Raw genomic sequence first — 23,651 nt, forward strand, 5'->3', positions numbered from 1 at the left:
GTCCTCTTTAACCTACCTTAAAAGCTGCTTAGGATACAAGTGTTGCATAGTACCAACTGCAAACTACTGATTATTTCCAGTTCAACAGAACAGACAAGATCTATAGAAAAAGATAATTTAACATTTCTCCCACCAAACTGGGCAGCCTGCATACATACTAATGTCAAAGCAACACTAAAAACATTTACTATTTGACATTTATTATAATAAATATATGAACTGCATAGCCAATGTTCACTATATTTCTCTAGAAATAATTCTCTTTTAATTCTTAATTTAAAAAAAAAAAAACCACAATTAATAGATCTAAAACAACAGGTCTATCTGTTCCATCTTTTTATTTATACCACAATTGCTTTCAAAGATGTTCAGGATTGAAAATATGCTCAAAATCTTCAGAGAATATCTATTTTTAAAGTTCATATATGCAAAATATTGTACAAATACAGCTCCACATTTCCTGTGCACATCTGCATTTCTTTCCTCATTGCATTTCCATGCAGATCCAATCCAATGAAACAGACTTAACTGTTCTTTCAGATAGATACTTTGTCTTCATTGCATGACAGCTCTAATCTTTAAAGAAGAGGGAAAAAAATACCTAAAATTGTGATTAATTTTAGTTGTCCAGAAACGCTTATAAAGGATTTAGGAGAAATAATCGAAATAATGCAAAAAATTACCAGTTACTGCCAAAGTTCATATTGATTCATGTCTTCATATTGATGGATACAGCTCAACGCATTTCATTTTTTACAGATAGAAAGTACATCCAAGTAACATAAAGTACATCAGAAACAAACAATGAAAACACTTCAACTGAAGATCAAACTTACATAAATCAATACAAAAATTTAGACCGTAAAAAAAAATTTACAAAGTCATAATTATTTGCATTTAAATTGTTGTTAACAGTAGGGTTTTTTTTGTTTCAAAATTAACATTCATCATTTTCTTACCTTGCAAACAGTCTCTGTATCCCAGGGTAAGATGGTCCTCAGATCAATAACTTCACAGGACACACCAAGCTTTTCTTGAGCCATTGCTGCCACTTCTTTGATCACATGTACCTGAAAAAGCAACTTATTATCACCAAGCTAACATTTAAGTTCTTTTTAAGATGTTCTAAATTAACACATACGGAACATATACAGTGATTTAACATATTACCTGCATGTTTAGCAGAAAACTTTTTATTTAGTAATGCAACAGGCACCCATCTACAAGAAGGGCCGGAAGGTTGACCTGGGAAACTATAGGCCTGTTAGTTTGACCTCAGTGCCAAGGAAGCTCATGGAGCAGATTATCTTGAGTGTCATCACGCGGCACTTGCAGGGCAACCAGGCGATCAGGCCCAGTCAGCATGGGTTTATGAAGGGCAGGTCCTGCTTGACAAACCTGATCTTCTATGACAAAGTGACGCACTTGGTGGATGAGGAAAAGGCTGTGGAGGTGCTCTACCTTGAATTTAGTAAGGCTTTTGACACCATTTCCCACAACATTCTCCTCAAGAAACTGGCTGCTCTTGGCTTGGACTGGCATATGCTTCGTTGGGTTAGAAACTGGCTGGGTAGCTGGGCCCAAATAGTTGTGGTGAATGGAGTCAAATCCAGTTGGAGGCCGGTCACTAGTGGAGTCCCCCAGGGATCAGTACTGGGGCCGGTCCTCTTTAATATCTTTATCGATGATCTGGATGAGGGGATCGAGTGCACCCTCAGTAAGTTTGCAGACAACACCAAGTTAGGCGCATGTGTCGATCTGCTTGAGGGTGGGAAGGCTCTGCAGGAGGATATGGATAGGCTGGACCGATGGGCTAAGGCCAACTGTACGAGGTTCAACAAGGCTAAGTGCCGGGTCCTGCACCTGGGGCACAACAACCCCAAGCAGAGCTACAGGCTGGGAGATGAGTGGTTGCAAAGCTGCCTGGCAGAGAAGGACCTGGGAGTATTGGTTGATAGTTGGCTGAATATGAGCCAGCAGTGTGCTCAGGTGGCCAAGAAGGCCAACAGCATCCTGGCTTGTATAAGAAGCAGCGTGGCCAGCAGGTCTAGGGAAGTGACTGTCCCCTTTACTCGGCTCTGGTGAGGCCGCACCTCGAGTACTGTGTTCAGTTTTGGGCCCCTCGCTACAAGAAGGACATGGAGGTGCTCGAGCGAGTCCAGAGAAGGGCAACGAAGCTGGTGAAGACTTCTTAACCAAAAGGGTCGTTAGGCATTGGAATGGGCTGCCCAGGGAAGCGGTTGAGTCACCATCCCTGGAGGTCTTTAAAAGACGTTTAGATGTAGAGCTTAGTGATATGGTTTAGTGGAGGACTTGTTAGTGTTAGGTCAGAGGTTGGACTAGATGATCTTGGAGGTCTCTTCCAACCTAGATGATTTTGTGATTCTGTGATACTCAGTTCAATATTCTAATTTACTACTTACATTATTTGCAGTATTTTAGCACTACTTCAAAAAAAAAAAAACTTCAATGAAGGATCACTGAAAACAAAATTGTTACTTTCTAGAAAAGTATTTCAGTTAACAGTATCAGACCTTACTATTTTATAGTTGTAGTCTGATTGGGTTTTAGGATAAGCTTTTCTGAGAACTACAACTAAAAAATCCAAATATCAGAATGATGTATTTTAACACAGCAGTCACATGAAATCCTGCAAAAAGCATTACATACAAAAATAGTCCTAGTAACTGCATTTACTACCACCTACTGGAAGTGCAATAGATTACCAAATGATCATCTCCTTTCAAAAGCATTATCTTATGAACAGTTAGGAAAGATAGCAAATACCACATAAATAAAAATTACCCATAAATATCTAGTCCTGACCCCCTATCGACAAAGCGTACCGGCACTAATATGACCATACGACCACTCATTGGTCTTCCAACACAATTTAATACCAACATTCCAAATGTCACATTATCTAATTATTATAATTAAAGTTTCACCACAACAAAAAATAATTCCCTTCTAAGCAGGAGGTTTGCACCGAATTAGAATACAAATCATTCACTATCCACCAGCCAAGGGGTCTATTTAGCAGCACATGTATGAGCTTCTTAAAAGAGATGTAAAACAGCCCATGTCTATTAGCATCCTTTTCATAAAGTATGTTATAACATGAACAAAAAAGCAAGCAATACTGTATGCATTTAAAATTGTTATATGTATGATGTTATACAACTTTTTTTTTAAAGCAAAATGCGTTGTAAGCATTGAAACAAGCACAAGCAAGCAAATGCTCCAGCACTAAACATAAGCACCCTGATAACAGCTCAGATTATTCTCCAGAAATATCTAATTGAGAAGTATTTGCTTGTAAGAAGCTAAAACAGAGTTTCCTGATATGGCATTATCAATAGATTCTGATATTGTCCTTATTGTCAGAGGGTTGGAACGCTTCCTAACACAGGTTTGGACTGAGGTAGCTGAGCTCCCTCGAGCAACTGCTAGGCCCAGTTCAGTGGTGGGAAGCCAAGGACCATCCCCGACAAGCAGTTTGGATGAGGTCACCTTGGTCTGGAAGGCAACAGCATGTAACAATATGGACATGGCAAGATGGTGTCAGCTGCCTGGGGATCAAAGGGCAGCATTAAATTTCACATGGAATAGAAATCTATGGTAAAACAAGCTGATTAAGGATTTGAACATGAATCTACATGACACAAATATGAACACCAAAGGACTATTTGGGGCACTTAGGGACATGGTTTAGTGGGTAATATTGGTGGTTGGGGGACGGTTGGACCAGATGATCTTGGAGGTCTTTTCTAACCTTAATGATTCTATGATTTTAAAGATAAATCACAATACAAGTATTATAACAGTAAAAAGAATTAGCCTGCAGTGCTTTGGTTTAGATTTGTAATACATCAGTGACTGTACAAGGTTTGCGATTTTTCAACCTGACCCATGATGGGAAGGATGTTTTTGCCGTTTCTACGATACATAAGCGAAAATGTTTACCTAGTTCACAGGGGATAAGGATTAGTTAATGACCGTAAAACACAGGGCACAACTGGAGAGGAACTAAAAGCCTTTACTGACCTCCTTTAGTACTACTCAGGAAAGCAAGCAAAAGATAACCGCGCCAGAGCAGCAGCTGCCAAGCAACTACTTAGCATGCAAGAATCATATAAGAAGTAACCACTGTGTGTGTGCAATCACTTTCTGCTTATTGAAAATGAGCTCTGGATTTGTTGGACCTACTGCATATGTGACAATCAAGTTCCAAGTTTATGCACAGAGCCTGCAAACACCCTCAGCACAAACTTACTGAACATATTTGACCTGCAGAAGTCTGACACGTCCAAAACATGCTGGATTTTCTGTTTATGGGATAAGCATCTGTATAGAGGTATGCTCAACAGTTGTGTAAACCAGCACAGTACACACCTTCCATGTGATGTACATGCTCATACTTCTGCCCAACAATTCCTGAATAGAGGCAGGAGCACTAAGTAGCACTCCCCCATGCTGCAACATTTGGCCACAGACATGGTTTGGTCAGATCCTAAATTTGGATTAGGGCTGCACATCTGTCCTATTACTATTCACATCAAAAGAACTGCCTGTCTAAACACTTGGCTTATATTTTGCAAGCTCCAAAGCACATCGTATTTTGAAAGTACGTCATTCTGAGCCTTCTCCATTCTACTGGGTAAACTCAGGACATTAATAACTATAGATAGCTTTCAAGCCATTACTTAAGTGACCTTCAAAGCGTAACATCTTTATGGTTATTTATCATTACAGTTTTGGGGACTATGACAAACACTAAGATTTCATCCAAATGGAGCATGAAGTATCTAGGAAAAACGAGCATATACTTTCAAAAGAGAGCAAGGAAAAAAGTAGAAACTGGTTTCTGCTAGAGAAATAAATACAAGTAAAGATATTGAAGGAGTCTATAATTTAATACCAGTGCAAAGTATCAAAGATTAGTAGAAATAACCACAGATATAAAGGAGTTTCCCTGTCCTCTGACTACTTGATCCATCACAGAAAATCAATGAAGACTACAAATTTCAAAGAAAGAGCAAAAAACAAAAAGACAACCCCACAGATTAACGCTATTGTGATATTAAGTGTTATAACACTCCCTCCTCTGACAGTTTCCCAGACATAAATAAGCCAGGAAAATAGCCATTTTCTAAATTACAGGTTAAAGACAATAAAAAGATTTTTCTGGTAATTCCAATGTTGACTAAAATTTGTTTTCTACAGTCCTTGAACAAGAATGTGTATTTTGTTGTTTTATTGTTTTCATTGTTTGTTTTGATTTTTTGGCTTTCTCTCTTTTTTTAAACCTTTTTTTGTCAATATTTGCACATCTTAATTGGAGCGGGGGGAGGTGAATCATATTCTTGAACAGCTTTGAAAATGAACTGTCAGAAGCAAAACTGCCCCTATTAGCATTAAAAATTTGAAATTACCTATATTTTTTTTTTTAACTCTATGCATGAAGGCAACCCCAGACTGATTACACTACTTTTTAAATCTTGCAGTAAAAATCCATGTTTTTTTCCAGCATACTACTTTCAACTGTCCTTTTCTTTCCTCAGTCATATCCCACTGCCACATTCTTAAACATGTAACTTGCATAATTGTAGATAAATCATTAACCTGCAGTAGAGGTAACTCTTCCATATTTCCAGAGTCACCTTCAACCAAAAATGAGTAAAAACTCACTCATTAAAAAGCAGGTTTCATGTAAGTAGAAACAAAGGGAATCATTTATTCAAGCCTATAGCAATGGAAGATGCACATAGTTTATCGTCTGGCACCTGAGTCCGAATACAATGCTGTTTAAACAGCCCCTAACCCTTAACCTAAGCTTTGGTGGATGACAAACAGCTCGGAGGAACCTTACTGACCTGAGTGCCCCAAGCAACCATTGTCACATCACTGCCCTGCTGTAGTACCTCAGCTTGAGACAGTGGAATGTTGTAGGGCTCCACGGGAACTTGTTCCACTGAATAAATAAAAGCAAAGGGAAAAAAATAAGCATTAGATTCCTTTACTATTCAGTATTATGCCATAGAAACATACACTATTTTTTAAATAGTAATACCATTTAAAACAGTAGACCAAAATCACATTATTATCTCTTATTTCAAATGTTTAGCTGTAATTAAAAATATTTTTATTTATATTGTACACTTGAAAGCATTCAGTGTAATGTTTCACTTATCTTGTGTAGTACACCAAAAAGATACACAGATACTCTACTGTAGTAATAAATCCAGCTGTTTCCCAAGTCAAAGATATTAGCATCAGATTTGCAGATGGACACTGCTATAATTGATTAAAATCCCAAGCACGGACTGCAATTGATGCAGTGAAACAAGCATCAGAGCCTTGAAATCATACCTTAATACTCAGACGAGAAAAAAAATTTGTCTGCTCTCCTGATATTACCAAGAATGAAGCTCCACAATTTCATGTTAAAGTGGTAGAAAATACAATTTTCAGAACCTACACAAAGACTGCCACCGGGAACTTGTGATTATAGCAGCTTTAAGTGACTCAAATATTTTTGTTTTGAAGAAAATGTTATTAGTTGACCAAAAATATATCACAATTAGAGTAACTAGAAAACAACTAGGCATCATGCCTTTCCTGACCACTGCTGAAGGTGGTTCCACTCAACTTAAGATCCATTTAATAGTTGTCAGATGGAAATATCTTAGGTCAGTTTTTAGTATTTAGAATCGATGATGACCTAAGTTGCTTCTTGAAGTTATGATAAAGAATCCTACTGAGCGACTCCAGCAGGAAAAATTAAGCATCTTGTATTTTCCCTAATTGGTATAGCAGATCCAATACAAGTAAAATGACTTCAGTTCTTTCCTGGCTTACATATTAGGACAAAAGTTTTTAATAAATCAAGTGGTGAATAGTTTTCTAAATTACAATTACAGCATTTATTATTTTTTCTCCAGAGATGGCAAACAAGCACTACAAATGTCACGGAATCACAGGATGGTTGAGGTAGGAAGCAAGTTCTGGGGTTCACTTAGGCCAAGCTCTCTGCTCACAGCAAGGTCACTGAGAACCAGTTGCTCATGGCCATGGTGAGTCAGGTTTTCAGTATTTCCATGGTTAGAAGACTCCACAACCTCTCTTGGCAACCTGTTCCTATGTTTTACCCTGAGTAAAATGTTTTTTTTCTTATGTTTACATTAGGGATATCTCACTTTACCTGAACAGGCACGGAGCAGGCATAGATATCAATTAGACCATTATTACTAATAACAGAATAGGAACCTTCTTTCATGTAATTCATAATGTTTCCATTCAGCCAAGAAAAAAAATCAGTTTTAAACAGTGGTTTTTAACATAGCACAAAAATCGCACGTATTTGCTGACAATTATTCTGAACGTATTAAATGATCTGTGCCTTCCTATAACAATTCCTTTGAATAACAAATGGGGACAATAATCTGTAGTGGGGAAAGACAGACAGGAAAGGCACAGCCAGCCCTTGCTCACTGCACATCACTGGTCGACAGCAAAGCAGACCAAGCTGCTCCAGATTTTGCACGGCATAAAACCCTCAGGCAAAAAACAGGCAAGATTTTGAAATATAATGAAACCAATTTGCATAACATAACTGTCTTTTTCATGGGATTGTCACAAAACCTGGAGAACAAGAACCCTACAAAGATACCACAGGACCTTCACATGGAAACCCAGGCAACTGACACGAATATGAAGGTCTGGAGGGGAGTTGGATTCACCAGTGGAAGACCTAGAATGTGCAAGTCATACAAAAACAGCTCCTTCTCTGTGTAATGGTTTTATCCATTTAGGGAAATTAAATGTAACATACAATTACAAAAATTAACTAATTTCTTATTATAGCTAAACCATTCTGAAAAAAAAAATCCTTTCAATGAGCTCAGCTCCTGCCTTTACAAAACTCCTCCCTCCACTAACAGTGATGAAAAATAGCACTGAAATTATTCTGTGCATTTTCTTCCCTACTAATTAACCAAAACACAATGATGTCTGTATACAAAGCAGCCTACTCATCTATTATTGAACATAAAAATATTTTAAATCAAATATTTAAAAAGCAGATTTCAAATAAAGCAAATAACAAAGTTGTAATCAGAGAAAGAGGGCCATCACTAGTTAATTTTAAGAGGCTGCACCATCTGTTGCTCCCTCTAAAAGAGCAGTCTGAACAACAGAAGGAAAACATGTGTTCTCTCATCTTACCTGTCTTGTCTCTATAACAACCACCGATGCAAGTCATATTTATTTCTACACCACCAATGTCACATATAGTACAATTAAATGAAACTGAAAAGGTCAAAAAACATCAGAGTAGGTTCTCCACAAGATGTCTAAACCTGATAATGTCAAGGTGACTCATCTTCTCCTTTGGTTCGTAATGATTATGTGCTCTTGACACTGCACAGGTTGTTAACTACTTTTTATAAATCAAAGCCTCCTTTTCCTTTTTTTAATCCAGGTATTTTCTTCGCATCTCTGACATTTAGGGGGATGTCACCATGGCACTTCCAGTAACATTATAATCTCATAATTTAACCAGCAACAGAATTCTCTCAGTATGTGTACTTTTGTATTTAACTCTGGACTTTTTCTCAGAAAGGCTCGCATCTCCTTGCTGCTTTCTAAATTTATACAAGACACATGAATATACGCAAAAGCTTCTGATGACTGCTGTAAGGATACGTGGAAGGACACCCTGAAAGGGTGTCTGGATAAGGACCTTTGCATTGCAAAAGGACGTGGCTTCCCCTTTTTTCTTGTTCTATGCGCGAATACCCACAGACATAAATCTGGCCAACGAAGGATAAGGGAGGCAGCCACAGGAACCAAGGCTGCCCAGCCATTTACTGATAAGGCTATGGGGAATGGGGCAATGTTTATTTCTGTAAGTGTATCTGATGGAGGACCTTGTTCAATAGGATGATATAGAAATGGGGGAAGCCATAAGCAAAATGCACAGAGACTCAAACTTTAACAGATCAGAAACTAAGCTGGTCAGCCACACCAACTGATGGGCTACCAAGAAACTACAAACACACTGGGAGCTTGCAAGCCTGAAGGCCCAGGACATTGGAGCAGGGTGGGTGGAACTCTGCCAGCCGGAGAGGGAATGTGCACAGGAAGGGGACTGGGGAGGAACAAGATGGGACTAAACAGAAAGGAATATAACAGGGGCCAGATACGCGTAAAACAGGTGAGCGGGCAAGACACTGGGCCAGGGACAGAAGCCAGAGAGGGGCTGCAGGTGCCCCTGCTCCACAGGGTCTGCTACTGGAGATAGTGGGGGTCTTGGCCCCAGCCACTGGGGTGGGAATGGTGTGTCCCCCCAAAATCAGCTACTGGCAGCGGGACAGCAGCGAGGGAGCAAGCAAGATGATCAGCGCCAGGACTGGCATTAACAGGTCTTTTACAGGGCCCAGGGTGAATAAAACAAACCTGCAAGTATACAGAAGCTCCTAAGTAGGCATTTACAAAATGGCTTCTGAGATTTTCTTAGAGGGATTTTCAATTTCAGACCTAAGCTTGCTTAAACTTAGGACCAACATTTAGCCTTCAGCTCGTGGTACTGCTGCTTCTCAGATGCTGGGAACATCAAGATGTTCCAGGGCTGATTAAGTTGAAGACTTCAGGCCTATTCTTGTATCTTCTGTGGGCAAAGCCATGTTTGGATAGCAAATACTCATATAGAAATGAATGATTATTTTGTAAACATGATTAGTTTTACCTCATGTCTGAATAAGCACACAAAATATAAGAACAAACAAATCTGTGTTCATTGAGGAAGACATCCAGCTAAGTCCATTATTCCAAAAAATATTTTGAAGTGTCTTTGATAATATTCATTCACAACGCCAATGTGATAGTCACAGTGAAATATTTTGTGCTACAACTCTGCTTTACCTTGGAGATGAGACATATGTTTCATAACACTTAAAGAGTATTTATTTTTGTAGAATGTCTTTACTGTTATAAAAATATACACTTGAATCTTGGGAAAAAAAAAAAAAAAAAAAAAAAAGCTTTGTTATCAACAACCCCCAAACTGCACATTCTAAGTGGACCTGAAAACAGAGTTTGACAGCAATTGGTGGGCTGTTATAGCTCACTGGATAAAGTATGCATCAAATGCAAACTCACAAGCTTGGTTCTGCACAAGAACTTCTGTAAGAAGCCAAATGACCTGGCACACTGCTCAGAAAGCAACTTCATTTTACACGTCCTAAGCTAGATATGTGTTCTTATATTCCAGCACTAGCATCCAACAGCAAATTTCAACAACAGCAACAATACTTGGGGGCAGAAGCAAATAGTATAATTTTGCTTTGTTGATTTATTTTTAAACAAACCATTAGTAACTTCCACAGATGTGAACAAGAATAGGTACCTTGTGTTTTAAAGACTACCCAACCTTACAGCCTATTTTCAGCTGAAATGTCAAAGATATTAAGCAAAATATCATCTATAGCTATTTAGAGGCCTCATAGGGAGAGAAAAAATCCATTAGACTAGAATGGTAAAGCTTAAATATCTACATTAATTGTACAGGTAGCAAATACTACTTCATGTTATCCCCTGACACCCTATTTTTTTCTAACGAAACCCCTACAAACCCAATGTAACATTGGTCATGAAGTCCTCTGCAGCAAGTATGTCTACTCACAGGACGCTAGAAAAAATTATTCATTATTCAATATCTTAACCATCATTATGGAAATAAAATGATTTTTCTCTGTATATGATAATCTCTAGTCACTGAAACAATGAAGTCCCAGTCTTGAGTGGGGCATATTATAATATTTATACCCTTTCTGCTGAAAGCATATCAATAAAGTGGAAGTTTCCTGTAAAAGTCAATAACTTAAAAAAAAAAAAAAAAAAAGATTAATAAAGCAACAGAGCACATCTAATATATTTTTGTCTTCCTTGTTTTGGAATGTTTGTATGTTCCCAGCTTTGGGAAGACCCTGTAGTATTTCGAGACAATAATAGAAAGAGACAAGAAATACACAGGTAGATAAAGCTAACTCTGTGAACACGATTCTGAATTCATTTTCTCTAACTAGAAAGAACACAGTGACATGGAATATCAATAAAAAAATCTACTCAAAACAGAAGACAGTTGCATTTTTAAAATCCTTCCTTCCACCATTATCCTGTTCTTGTTTATCAGGCTTGTGTTTTACTGCTGCTGCATCTGGACCAAATCAAGAAAACCCTGGTCCATTTCGAATTAATCAAGCCAATTCATTTCTGTAGTGGAATTAAAAGAAACCCTGACCATGGCCAGCAGAACAGGAAGGAATACTATAAGAAGTTAATTTTCTAGGACAAACTCCCAGACACTACTGTTTTCCTCTGGTTCATGCTGATCCAACCTACAACAACAGCTCAACCACCAGGACAATGAGTTGATGATGCCAGAAGGAAAGGTTTGGGGGCAGGGGTAGAAGGGGCAGGAGGGAAGGAACACAATATCAAAACCCTTCCACATAATAAAATAGTCCTGCTTTATGTCGTACAAATACAAAAACTATCACAAATTGTCTTAAAGTGAAAGAATAGAAGCTAGTCACAATTGTAACTGTCACATGGTAGCACAAAAGTACTATAAATTTCAGCCTAGATCATTAAACTGAAGTTCTTAGAAATCTTAAGACAAAAATATAGGTAATGTCTCTGAAAAACAGGCCATGAGAATATAGAGGAAAATCAACACCTTCCAGATATTACTAAGATCATCTTGCAGCAATGCTATAGTTGGTTATTGACCAGCATATAAACCACACTAACTGCTAGTCTAGCACATCTTTACTCAAGATTTCAATCACTTGAGTCATTTATGTTCACTAGAAGACCCAGCAACTGTTTTATAGGTCAACCCTTCATACATAAAAACCTCAATATATTCTCAATAGCTGTGTGATATTTTTGATGCAATTCATTCATTTCACTATGAAAGCAAATATTTTATTAACTCTGCAGTCTGTGATTGTGACTTCTAAATACCAAAACCAAAGAACAGCAGGGATGTTTGAAGATGAATTCTTTTTTGTTTGTTTGTTTGTTTAACTGGACTCTAATACTTGAGTTCATTGTACAAACAACATCTAAACAAAGAGTCAGAGACATTTATTGCTGAATTACTCTAAGCTTTCAAAACACACTGATCTTAATGTGACACCCTTCGGGCTCATCACGTCACTCTAAAAATAGTCACACTTTTAAAAATACATTGCTAACTGGAATCCAAGTTCTGTTTCGAAAGCATAAAAGCAAAGCAGCAGTCTCCCCAGCAAATATTGTATTTGCTCCCAAGTTACTCTGCTCTTTTTCTGTGGCTTTAATGCCTGTTTTTTTAACTCCTTCCCTTCTTTTTCTTTGGTTTTCTTCTTTAGAAAGAGGATAAACTTCCTAACAAATTGAATGCACTAATGGAAAAGTCTTGTTAGAAGGTCCAAAGAAAAGTATGAACATTTGGTCTTTCACCCAACTTCAGTCCACTCAGAGACTTAATTTATAAATTGTACTGAAAGATTTAAGAACAGTTGATATACAAAACTATATGACATTAGGAAGGATGAAAGTAAATGAAGGCTTGGGTTCTATTTCATTAGTTGCTCACGCAGACACTGCCTATCTCCACTTGCAAATTTATTTTTTTTTTTTTAACTCTACACTCTGTTGTCAGTACAGCTTCTCCAGTCCCAAGGAAATAACAAGTGTACCGTTACAATAAACGTATGCACTATTATCTTCAAATTGTTCTTATATGTTATGCATAATGATACGTATAATGAATAAAACCTCATTCAACCAAAAAGATCGCATGACTGAAACAAAGGAAAAAAGTAACAGCAATCACACTTCCTTCCAAATAACATAAGAAGTTAAGGGGCAGATTTTCTAGACGTTTAGAAATGAAGCACTTCAAAGAAGTTCTAACTTTGTAATAATGGTGATGATGTTTAGCTATTTTGGAAAAATAAACACAAATCTGGCCATTTATTTTAATATCTAGAGTCACGAAAACAAAAGCAGCTTAACTTTTGTGAAACGTATATTGTCCTGTTCCATTAAAAAAAGCCTTCAAGCAAATCCATAAATCAACATGCTAACAACATTAAGTTTGCCCTTGGAAGAATTATGGTTTAGTTTCTTTAACTATTAAATGCTCACTGTTCAATGCCTACACATCTCCCATACTTAAATGGACTTGGTCTTGTTTATATTTCCACAACTCAATTTGATATGGGATAATGCCTTTTAGTTCTATTTCTCCCTTTTTTTAAACACAAGACTGTACAAAGCATTCTACTTCCAAAGTTCACTAAATATAAATCAGACTAAATATTCATCCTTGTATTCAAACTTAGAAATTCTTACCCGATTTTCATACTTCCTCTCAAAACACAACCCCCCAAACACAGCTAAAGGCAAAACAAGTGCAAATAAAGATTTTTGCTACATTATCAATTTAGCTGTGACTATGGAAATACATGTGCAAAATATAAGTGTTGCTTTAGTGGAAATCACAGCAATATAAATCTTTACCTGCAGCTCTGTAAAGTATTTTAGGTTCAAAGAATATGCATGGATTTTTGTCCTCTATGCATGAAAGCAGTAGTCCTTTGGCCTGAAGAGGACTCCTTGGAATAACAACCTGCAAAAATATTTTTAAAAGAGTTTATTTAAAGTACAAGTCTCCTACAAGCTTCCTCAGTATTACACTGAATGTCAAAAAAAAAATAAAGTAATTACTTGCTTTAAATAAAATTATGCAACTATTGCACAGTTGTTACAAAGTACATTAACATCAGTACTACCTTACTAACACAACACTGCAAGTTTTCAATTTTATTTCATTTATTAATGAGGCTTGAATAGTTCCCCTCTACACAATGATTTAAATACTAATTTATTCCCCTCAGATAAGGTAGAACTAACATATCAACAATAGCATTTTGAGGTTGAAGGAACAGAAGAAAGATTCAAAAAAACTATTATTTTTACAGAACTAGTATTTTAATGTGGGTGGATGACAAGAAAAAAAAAATCAGCTGAGTGATCTGAAGTTGTTTAGGTAAAGGTTCCTTGGAACGGTCTGGGAAGGTCTTCAGACTTGGTCCAGTAAATTTTGAAGACTTGAAAAGGAGTTAGCATTTTAAAGTTGATTTCCTTTACTTATGGTGGAAGCCTGAAATTTGATCTTTCTGGAGGCCCCTCCAAAAATAAATAAATAAATAAACACTGAAACTACTGTCAAACAAACAAAACTGTAAGCAAGTCCTCTAGATGTAATCTGAATACTTGAAAGGAAAAAACGTAATTGTTTTTCCAGCAGAAGAGTTAATTATGAATGATCTAAGAAAATGTTGATTATAATAACGATCAGAAAATCACCAAAATGTCAGTTTAAATGAAAATAAAAGTCAAGAGAGCTCAACTCCCTCGAATCAGAAGGGCCAGCTAAACTACATCTCAGATCTCTAAAAGCTGGTGCAGGCAGGGCCAAGACTACTAGTGAACGTTTTATAGCTGTGAAGTAAGAAGTGGCAACCTCTGACTGAAAGCATTAGAAAAAAAACAACACGCACACACAACACGTAACTACAGTTATGTTAACTTAGCACCTAACAAAGAGTTTGCAAGGCTTTAAAAAACTTTGAGAGTAAGAACATTTAATGATATAAATATAACACAGAAGAGTCAAAACACAACCCAAATCAGCTATCGCCTCAAATTAAGTTGATAAGTGATTTTTCTAAGCAAGGGAGAAGCAATCTTTTTATACTCCAAAAAAAACATTTGATGTGGAAAATTGTCAGACTTACGGATGTCACCAGCACAGCTCCTTCAGGATCATTTTTAGGAGGGACTTTATTTACTGTATTCATTTGTGAAATTAAGTCAGAGTGTGGAAATGAAATCTATTTGAAAGCTCAGTCACCACCAATACAGAGAATGATGTCAAAAGCACCAGTTCACATAGTAATAAGACACACATCTATGGACTAAATTTTTATTATAAATTTAGAACTCGGCAGTAGAAATTCAGAGAAGGATCTGAAAGTATTATTTGCTCAAAGGATAACTAGGACACTGTGCAGTACAGCTGTAAAAGACAATCTTGTAGTCAAGGAAGTGTTAGTACTATTGCAAAAATTGCTGCTAGAAAGTCAGTTGGAATACTTCATGACTACATCAACAGTTTTGAAAGAAAATGAATCAAAACAGATGCCAAAAAAGCTTCGGAAATTGTTTAACATCTCTTTGATAGTTTGATTTGTTTAGACTAAAAAGAAACAATGACTAAAGAGAAAACAATTGCTCTTAGCACATGAAAGAGAAGATGAAGGACAGATAAGTTAAAGATACAAGTTAAGAAGAAATTTAGGCTGGAACCAAAAAGAAAGCTTCTAGCTGTGATGGTAAAAATCCTGGTGCAGTCTTCCAATGGAATAAAGAGTCATTACAATAATTTAAGACAGTTGTATCCATTAAGACATACCTCCTTACAACAGTAGACAAGACACAATGATCTAACAATGTCCTCCTCACTTCAACAAGCCCTGTCTTAAGCACTAATGATTACAGTCCTTCCCTTGAACAGCCCAAGTCATACAAACCCTCTTTTGCTTAGGAAAACTAAACCTCAGTTTCACTTAAGAAAAACAGAGTATAAAAATCTTCAGTCAGTAATCAACCACTGAGCTTAGTAAGTGGGTAGTTTTGGAAACCATCCTCCCCATGGGTATCTCCTACCCTCCCAGGTTTGTAATACATGGCCTTTCTTCCCGTGATTTTGACAAAATATGCACAGACACAGGACTCTGCAAGTACATCTGGACCAAAGTTTCATTTGCATTGCTGGATTTATACATTAAGGGATGGATTTTTGTTCTTTTAAAAAAGTTTCCTGCAACTTTGATGCCAAAAGTTTTCACTGAGTAATATTTATGTTCTACTACTAGCACATTTATATGAAATAGAGATACGTTTCAATTTCAGCAAAGAAGCTATAACTGTTTCAAACATTAACTGCATTAATGAAAAGCTTTGCAAAAAATATTAAAGGAGCTTTGTTTTCACAAAGATACAAAATTCAAGAGTCTAATATACTTCTGTGTGCATTCAAAATTAGTATATTGTTCCACCAATTCCACATAATTTAGTATGCCCTTTAACTGAGATGGCCGCAATGTATTTTAGCACATTACCCAAGGAACTTCTGCCCTGGGTTCCTTCAAGCTCTTCAGCAACTCTGAATTCCTCTCATTCCCTGTAGCTACTTCCCAGCCTCACTTCCCATCACTTCTCCTCAGTAGTATTTGCAAGCCACACACCAGCATATTTATATTAATTCACCTCATCCTTGGTATAGCTATGATATACAGTTTATGATGTTGATCCGGAAGGGTATTTTCCTTACATACATTTACACTGAAAGAAGAAAATGAAGAAAAGAAAAAGAAGAATTAAAGATGAGAGAAAAGAATGAAATTATCAGGAGTGATAAAATGAAATTCTGACTTACTAACTTATTCAGAAGACTGAACACAGTAGTATTAGGTTGCACTGAACTTGAAAGGGGTTTTAATCAGCAGAGTGGACTACAAAACCTCAGCACTTTGTTCAATATGAAGATTTGAGATTGACCAACAAAGACCAGCATATATTAGACACTTTCTAAGATTAAGATACTGATGCCAGGTCTACCTTGTTCTTCTATGCCATAATAAACAACTCTAGTTTTTGAACAAGCTCGAAAAACCCTTTGATTCAATTACCTGGCAAGAGACTTTGTAGTTTACTTTTGTCTGTATAGGGAAATATTTTCAAGTTTAGTATACAAACACCTCAAAGAAAAAAGATGTATTCCCTTTCCCGAATATCACAAGATAAAACGTGAATAACATGCAATAAAATGTGAATAATCCAAGCTCTTACTTAATTAAAGAGAAGCAAGTAGAAATGGCCTACCTATAAAAAAAAAAAAAAAGTCATATCTGACATTTTAGAACACTGAAATAATATTAAGGCAAAAGTTTAAACAAAATATAAACAATGAACATGTGTCTCCAGCATACAAATATTGCTTTTGCTTAAGACCTTCACATTAATCACGCTATGAGTCATTTCTTAATGGACTGGATGGCAGTTAATCCAAAAGTACAAGTCCATAGACACCAAATTTACTCAGAAAAAAACTGAGAACTGGCAAACAGTGCTTGATTTATCAGAGATTAACAGATCTGTCCCCTCTATCTTCACCAGGAAACTTATCTGTCAAAACGCTAGGAAACTCAACTTTCAAGATATGCCACTTTCTCATGTTGAAAGCTTGCCCCAGTTTATCATCCACAGAGTCAGAGAATGGCTGAGGTGGGCAGGGCCCTCTGGAGGCCATCTGCTCCCACCCCTGCTTCAGCAGGGCCACCCAGAGCAGGCTGCCCAGGACCACGTCCAACTGGCTTTTGAATGTCCCTAGGCAGGGAGACTCTACCACCTCTCTGGGCAACCTGTGCCAGCGCTCAGTCACCCACCCGCACAGTGAAGTGTTTCCTGGCACTCAGAGGGAACCTCCTGTGTTTCAGCTTGCACCCAGTATCTCTTGTCCTGTCACTGTCATTCATTTGAATCAATTTTATAATGCACTTAATATGACAGATACAGAGAGGAGAAAAAAAAAAAAAAAGGAAAGCACTATTCGTTAGTTTTTAATTTCTATACAATGCTAGACACCAAACAAATGTAGAATGTACGCTTTCAGTGCAAAAAGCACACAAACACAAAATGCTACATCTGCTGAAGTTTGTTTCAATAATGGCTACAAATTCTCAAACTCTTAATACAGTTTAAGTTTTATAAATATTAAACTTCTAACAGTACTTAATTAGCATATTCACATTTTTTGCTGTGTACTCTGACTACCATCCTCCTTTCCCTGCCTGCACTCAGACTCATCAGTCTGGTTACTCTGATTCACTCAAAATCAATCTTCGTCAAATGTGAATTACTGTACCTTTATTCCTGGACAATGAGCGAAAAAAGCTTCTGGACTCTGAGAGTGATATAGTGCACCATGACCCACACAACCCCAGGGGGCTCTGATGGTGAGGCTTCCACAATTAAACAGATCTCCCGAGCGGTAACGGTATTTTGCTGCTTCGTTAACAATCTGGAAAGGAAAACAAAACAAAATCCTTTCCATATACAAAAGTAGCATCCAATACCCTTAGTTACATATCATTAAACATCTACAATGCATGAGATGTAAATACATCATCTACTCCATGCTTGGAATTCACAGAACCAAATTAGAAGCAAAAGATTCCTGTAAGTCAGTAGAAAAGCAAACATTTTCCAAGGCAAGTGATTCAGTAATTTAGCGTGTTCAAGTTAAATGCCCAGGCCTCAAGGGTAGCCATATAGCCCAGTTGTTTTCCCATTCCCAGACAATCTATCAGCCCCATTTAAACTTGTGGTTTATCATGTGGCCACGTGGTTGGCTGCAATCGCACAAAGAAGTGAGAGATGGTGTGGGGAAGACACAGCTGGGGAATTTAAAGCTGCTTAAGCCAACGTGGCCACGAAACCCATAATAAAATCAAAGACAGACATTTGCTTCAAACCACATCTTTAATTTACATTAGTTAATCAGGACTTCAACCTGGCCCTAGTATCTTCCTGTTTATTTAAAGTATGCATAAATATTAGTAATACATTTGTGGATATTTTTGCAAAATATATATATATTTAAGCCAATATTAATGTGAACAGAAGAATAATTTAAACATAAAGCCATAACATTTCATTTTACTTCATTCAAATTTCTAAGTACTAACCTGATCAAATGCTGGAAAAATATAATCTGCAAACTGAATTTCTGCGATAGCCGTAGCACCTGCAACGGCAACTCCAATACCAAATCCAACAATTCCTTGCTCACACAAGGGTGTATTGAAAACTCTATCTTTACCTATAAAAGAAGAACAATTTCTTTAATACACTGGTTCTAAGTGGAAAACCTAGCCCCAGAAATACTCAAGTTATAAACAAATCCTCTTCAATTAAGCACATGGCTCTTTAGATGGGCTTTCTAGGTATAGCAATCATACACATCCATTACAGATAAGGATATTTTCACTTTAATTTGTAACCACTCAGAGGAAGACAAGGAGAAATGAAATGCAAGATAAAAACAGTTTCAGTAATTTACAATACTCTTATTAGCACTTCAAGGAAAATAATTTGTTCTGATGTAGATATAGATAAACATGCATCACCATGTTTATACAGGAGGTATAAAAAATACTTACAAGCATTAAGAAAGCTTACAACACAGAACAGTAGTGTTCCTTCAACTGTTTGGTTTTTAATCCAGACAGTCAAAATGATCTGTCCATACTCAAATGTACATGGCTCTACAAAGGCATTTATCAAGAGTATACTCCCGACAATCCCCATAAGTAGAGCCCAGTCTAACCAGCCTTTTGTAAGTTAAGACTTCATTTCCTAAATAATTTGGTTCATCTCCAAGGCAAGAGGGGAAGGAGAAAAAAAAAAAAAAAACTTTCTGCTGTTGGAGGCACAAGACGAAATCAAATATTCTGTTTTGTATCTGCCCTGTGAGAGTGTAAAAGGTCATTTTAACTCTGACATATTTCTGTGCTACACCAGCTTCAGATTACAAATATGCATCAATCTAATAGGTAAATATAAAATTGGTCAGTGCGTGAAATTAAAGACAAGGAGGGGGAGGGAGGCAAAACACCATTAAAATTTCTTCTATAAGATATATGTAAAGTATTTGCTACAAGTACCATACTCCCTCAGCAGACCAACAAGAGAACCTAGTGATGCTATTAAATTTTCCTTTTAGAGCACTGGGAGATGGACAGCAGGTTTTCACAAGAGTGCATCGTGCATGAATATGCCAAGACTTCAAACTGGGTGGGGAAAAAAAATTGAGCATGGAGCACATCAGTGGCTATAGAGTAAATTAATAGCTTGCTAACCACTAAATAAATAACTAATAAAAGAAAGATTAATGAATTAATAGTTAGGAGAAATTATTACTCTGAAAACTCCTAGTCTCAATAGCTGCAAGTTAATAAACTGGAGAAAGGGAAGCTAACAGGAGGTTTCAGAAACGGATGATAGAAGCAGAACCACTACCCACAGCTGTATTTATGATACAGGAAGGCATGTTTAACAAATCTTTCACGTACATGTCTTTCGTCTTCCCACATCACCCAGCATAGCACTGTCACTGCTCGTGCATTGTCCGTGTGCCCTACACGGTGTTTTGAATTTCATACTTCAAGGGTTAATTTGTTTTGGTGTTTGACAGATCAGGAATTCGTTTTTGGCCCTCCTTCTGCATTTCTCCCTCTCTCACCCCAACAGGAACATTACAAGGTAATTAAGGTAAGTTAAAAAAAAAAAAAAAAAAAGCCATCCAATGATATTAGAACATTGGTAGTGTCAGTGAGGCTATGCAAGTCATCACATGTCCAAAGGGCTACCACAATTTCAGGACACTCCACAATTTTGTAAACAAGACAGAAGAAACTTTGAAGCACCTTAAAAATTGTCTATTTTGAGGGAAAGCACTTTTTCTGAAATTAGTGATTTTGAACTTCCATGACTTTGACTCATTTCTCATAAATCTGTGTTTGAAATACAGATCCCTATGATCTACAGTACTTTTAAGACATGTGCACACTGGGCTGCTTCTTGTTTATAAATTAATATCCAAGATACTTCTAGCTTTCATTTCTTAGGACTTGGATGGACTTTCTTTGTATGGCCATTCCTACAGAAGACAGAAAGAATGTTACCACAACTAGCTCAGCAATTAAAATTTAATTCCAAATATTTCAAAAGCTATGCTATAATTTTGTTAAAGTTATTTTTGCTGTCTGGATGCCAAACACCCATCAAATATTATCCCAATCAACTCTGAGTCAGAACAGAGCGCCCTGCAGATCTCAGAACATTTCACAAGTGGGAAGACCAACTAGCTCTCATATCCAAGATTTATGAGCAAGCTGATCTAAGTAATTTCCAGATGTGGGTCAGCTGTACTTCATTTCACAGCTCCTGGAAAAAACAGTAATAAATAATCTCTGCAGGTATTGTCCTCAAAAGTTGTTCAGCCTGAAAATAGCACAGGAAGTCTGAATGGCAGTACCTTCATAGCACTGCCATTTATTGTTGCCGGGCATTATTTTACCAGTGTGCCTCAGTAACATGACTAGCCTCCCTATTTTTATTCTTCCTTTACTAGAACTACCAATTTGTCTGGCAATGTCACTACATAAAAATTTCCCCGGCCCCAAAATGTTCCCAGAGAAAAAGAGAATACTCTGGGAAATCCAGAAGTGGGGAAGATCCGCATAGAAGATGTAGCGTGTTTTTATTGTCTTTAATTATAGTAATTTCCCATAGATGTCAATCATTTCTTGGCTTTACTGCTGAGAAATTTAACAAAATGAAAAAAAAAAAGTTCAAAAAGCATCAAACAGGAATTGTGTCTTCCTTTAAAAGCTGACAAAAGGGGAAGGTTTCAGTCACGTCAGGCCTTTCCTCCTCCCATGCAGAGTAAGGAATTCTGGCTTCCAGGGCTATTTCTGCAGAATCCGTAGATCAGGAAACTAATCCATAGCGCACAGAAGGAAAATAGTGCCATGAAAAGAAATTCTGCAATTAGAACATAATACGATTTTTGAAACTAGATTGACTACACACTGTACAAGTTGTCCTCGATTCCTCCCCTGACAGGCATCGCGGCCTTCGCCTTGCTCCCCAGGCCATTCCCCCACATGCAACAGGCCTTGGCCACAGATATCAGCACCACCTGTAGTGGCCTGGGCAATCCAGGCCTCCGTTTAACATCGACATTTTTATTTTTCAGGACCTGTAGAATCCAATGATCAGCCAACTTTCTTCAGCCTAAGTAATTTTTAGCCAGGAAAAAGGAACATGAAGCACCTATACAAATGTGTATTTGCCCCCAGGCCTCACCACTGCGAGGAAGCCCTGCTTCACACGCAGCCTCCAGAGCTGTCCCCAGACCCACATCCGTCTGCAACAGCTGACAAACATCTCTTCCCCTCTTCCATATTCAGTCTAGCATGCCTTGAATTTGACATTTTATTTCCCTTCTTTCACTGATGCGTTTAATGGTGTTTTGCTTGTTTAATTTAAAACAACTCATATTTTACCAAGCTAGGAATGCATTAACATTACCAAGACATAATTATACTTCCCTCCTTCATAGAAGTCTATTGGCAGCTCAATGCATTTCACTTTTATTCACTCAAATGGCATTTTGATCATATACATGCAAACGGAAACTCCAAAATGTTGTAGGTTTTGCTGTTTTATTTTTGTTTTAATTCACTACATTTCATGGGAGCCTGAAAACCAGTATAACAGTAAGTAGCTGGGGAAGGGATGGTTAGGACATAGTTTGCATTTCAACTTCTTGTTCCTCCGGGGTATACTATTCCATTTTGTCACGATTCCTCTCTCTCAAACACCACGCTGGAAGACAAGTCATGGACACAGCACAGATAGGAGGATAAAACAGGCTGGCAATGCGTACAGTCACATAAGAAAGTAAACAGATTGCTGAGAATTGCCCAAGAAAAGTCAAATCATGCAAAGCTTACCTAACCTTATTATTTAAGAATGGATTTTTCAAAGTACACTGAAATAGCCTCATGTGTTGGTACTATAAATAATTTTATATCGCCCTGATATTTAAATGGATTTGAACAATCTTGTAAAATTAGTTTTCAAGTAGTACTTTAGAAGAACTTCAAAAATAATTGTTTAATATCAATTTTGGGTAGATGAATGAATTTAAAAGCATTTTAGATCTACCACACTATTATTCCTTTCTGTGATTCTGAATATAAAAGACATCCCAATAAAATTGCTGAAAATAGTTTGAGATACTAAATTAGAGGCAGTGTGCTGCAATCAATGGAGTACAATAAATCAAGTGAGAATCAGTGAATGCAAATATGAAATATACCATGACAGTTATAACACGGGCAGTCTGAAGCACCTCGTTTGGGCTTTCAGAACTAAAGGTGTAATCCTGAAGTACTATAGCTTAAAGCAGTAAAGACAGAATCAGGTAATTCTCAATGAATAAGATTCATTACTCAGTAACGTTTTCTATTTAAGATGTAAAACAATAATACTGACCCCTTCTTACAAGCAAAGCCTAAAAAACTCCTTTTCTTTTCATTAGATGGGAAAACAAGCGTTGGATAGGGCTTCAGTAAGTATTTGTTTTATATAAAAGCTAGCCTTTTAAGATTAAAGATATACACATTGTTAGGATAAAACAAATTTACCAATTTCCCTGAACACTAAAACTTTTATGGTATGGCTTTAGCCTCCTGTTTGTATATATGCAGTAAGGAAATCATTAATAAAAGTAATACAAAATATTTAAACACTGAAAATTTAAACCCTATGTATTTTTAACTATTTTTCAAATGTGAAAAGGACATCATTTTGATTAAGTCATTCTTATCAACCTTGGCAAACCATTCACTCAGCTGAAATCTAACTTAAACAACTAAGCCAGAGATACCGTGTCATTC

At 37.0% G+C, this 23,651-nt stretch overlaps 1 protein-coding gene across 1 annotated transcript in view; it reads right to left on the reverse strand.

The window, feature by feature from the left end:
- BCKDHB (branched chain keto acid dehydrogenase E1 subunit beta) overlaps window positions 1-23,651 on the reverse strand; it is a 125,641-nt gene that overhangs the window by 84,942 nt on the left and 17,048 nt on the right. The window contains exons 4-8 of the mRNA XM_066994621.1: window positions 18,870-19,003; window positions 18,047-18,202; window positions 13,576-13,684; window positions 5,877-5,974; window positions 960-1,070 (exon numbers count right to left, since the gene is read on the reverse strand). Coding sequence (XP_066850722.1) covers window positions 960-1,070; window positions 5,877-5,974; window positions 13,576-13,684; window positions 18,047-18,202; window positions 18,870-19,003 — 608 coding nt within the window. The remainder of the gene's footprint in view (window positions 1-959; window positions 1,071-5,876; window positions 5,975-13,575; window positions 13,685-18,046; window positions 18,203-18,869; window positions 19,004-23,651) is intronic.

Source organism: Anser cygnoides, chromosome 3 (assembly GCF_040182565.1).
Source record: "Anser cygnoides isolate HZ-2024a breed goose chromosome 3, Taihu_goose_T2T_genome, whole genome shotgun sequence".
Lineage (NCBI taxonomy): Eukaryota > Metazoa > Chordata > Aves > Anseriformes > Anatidae > Anser > Anser cygnoides.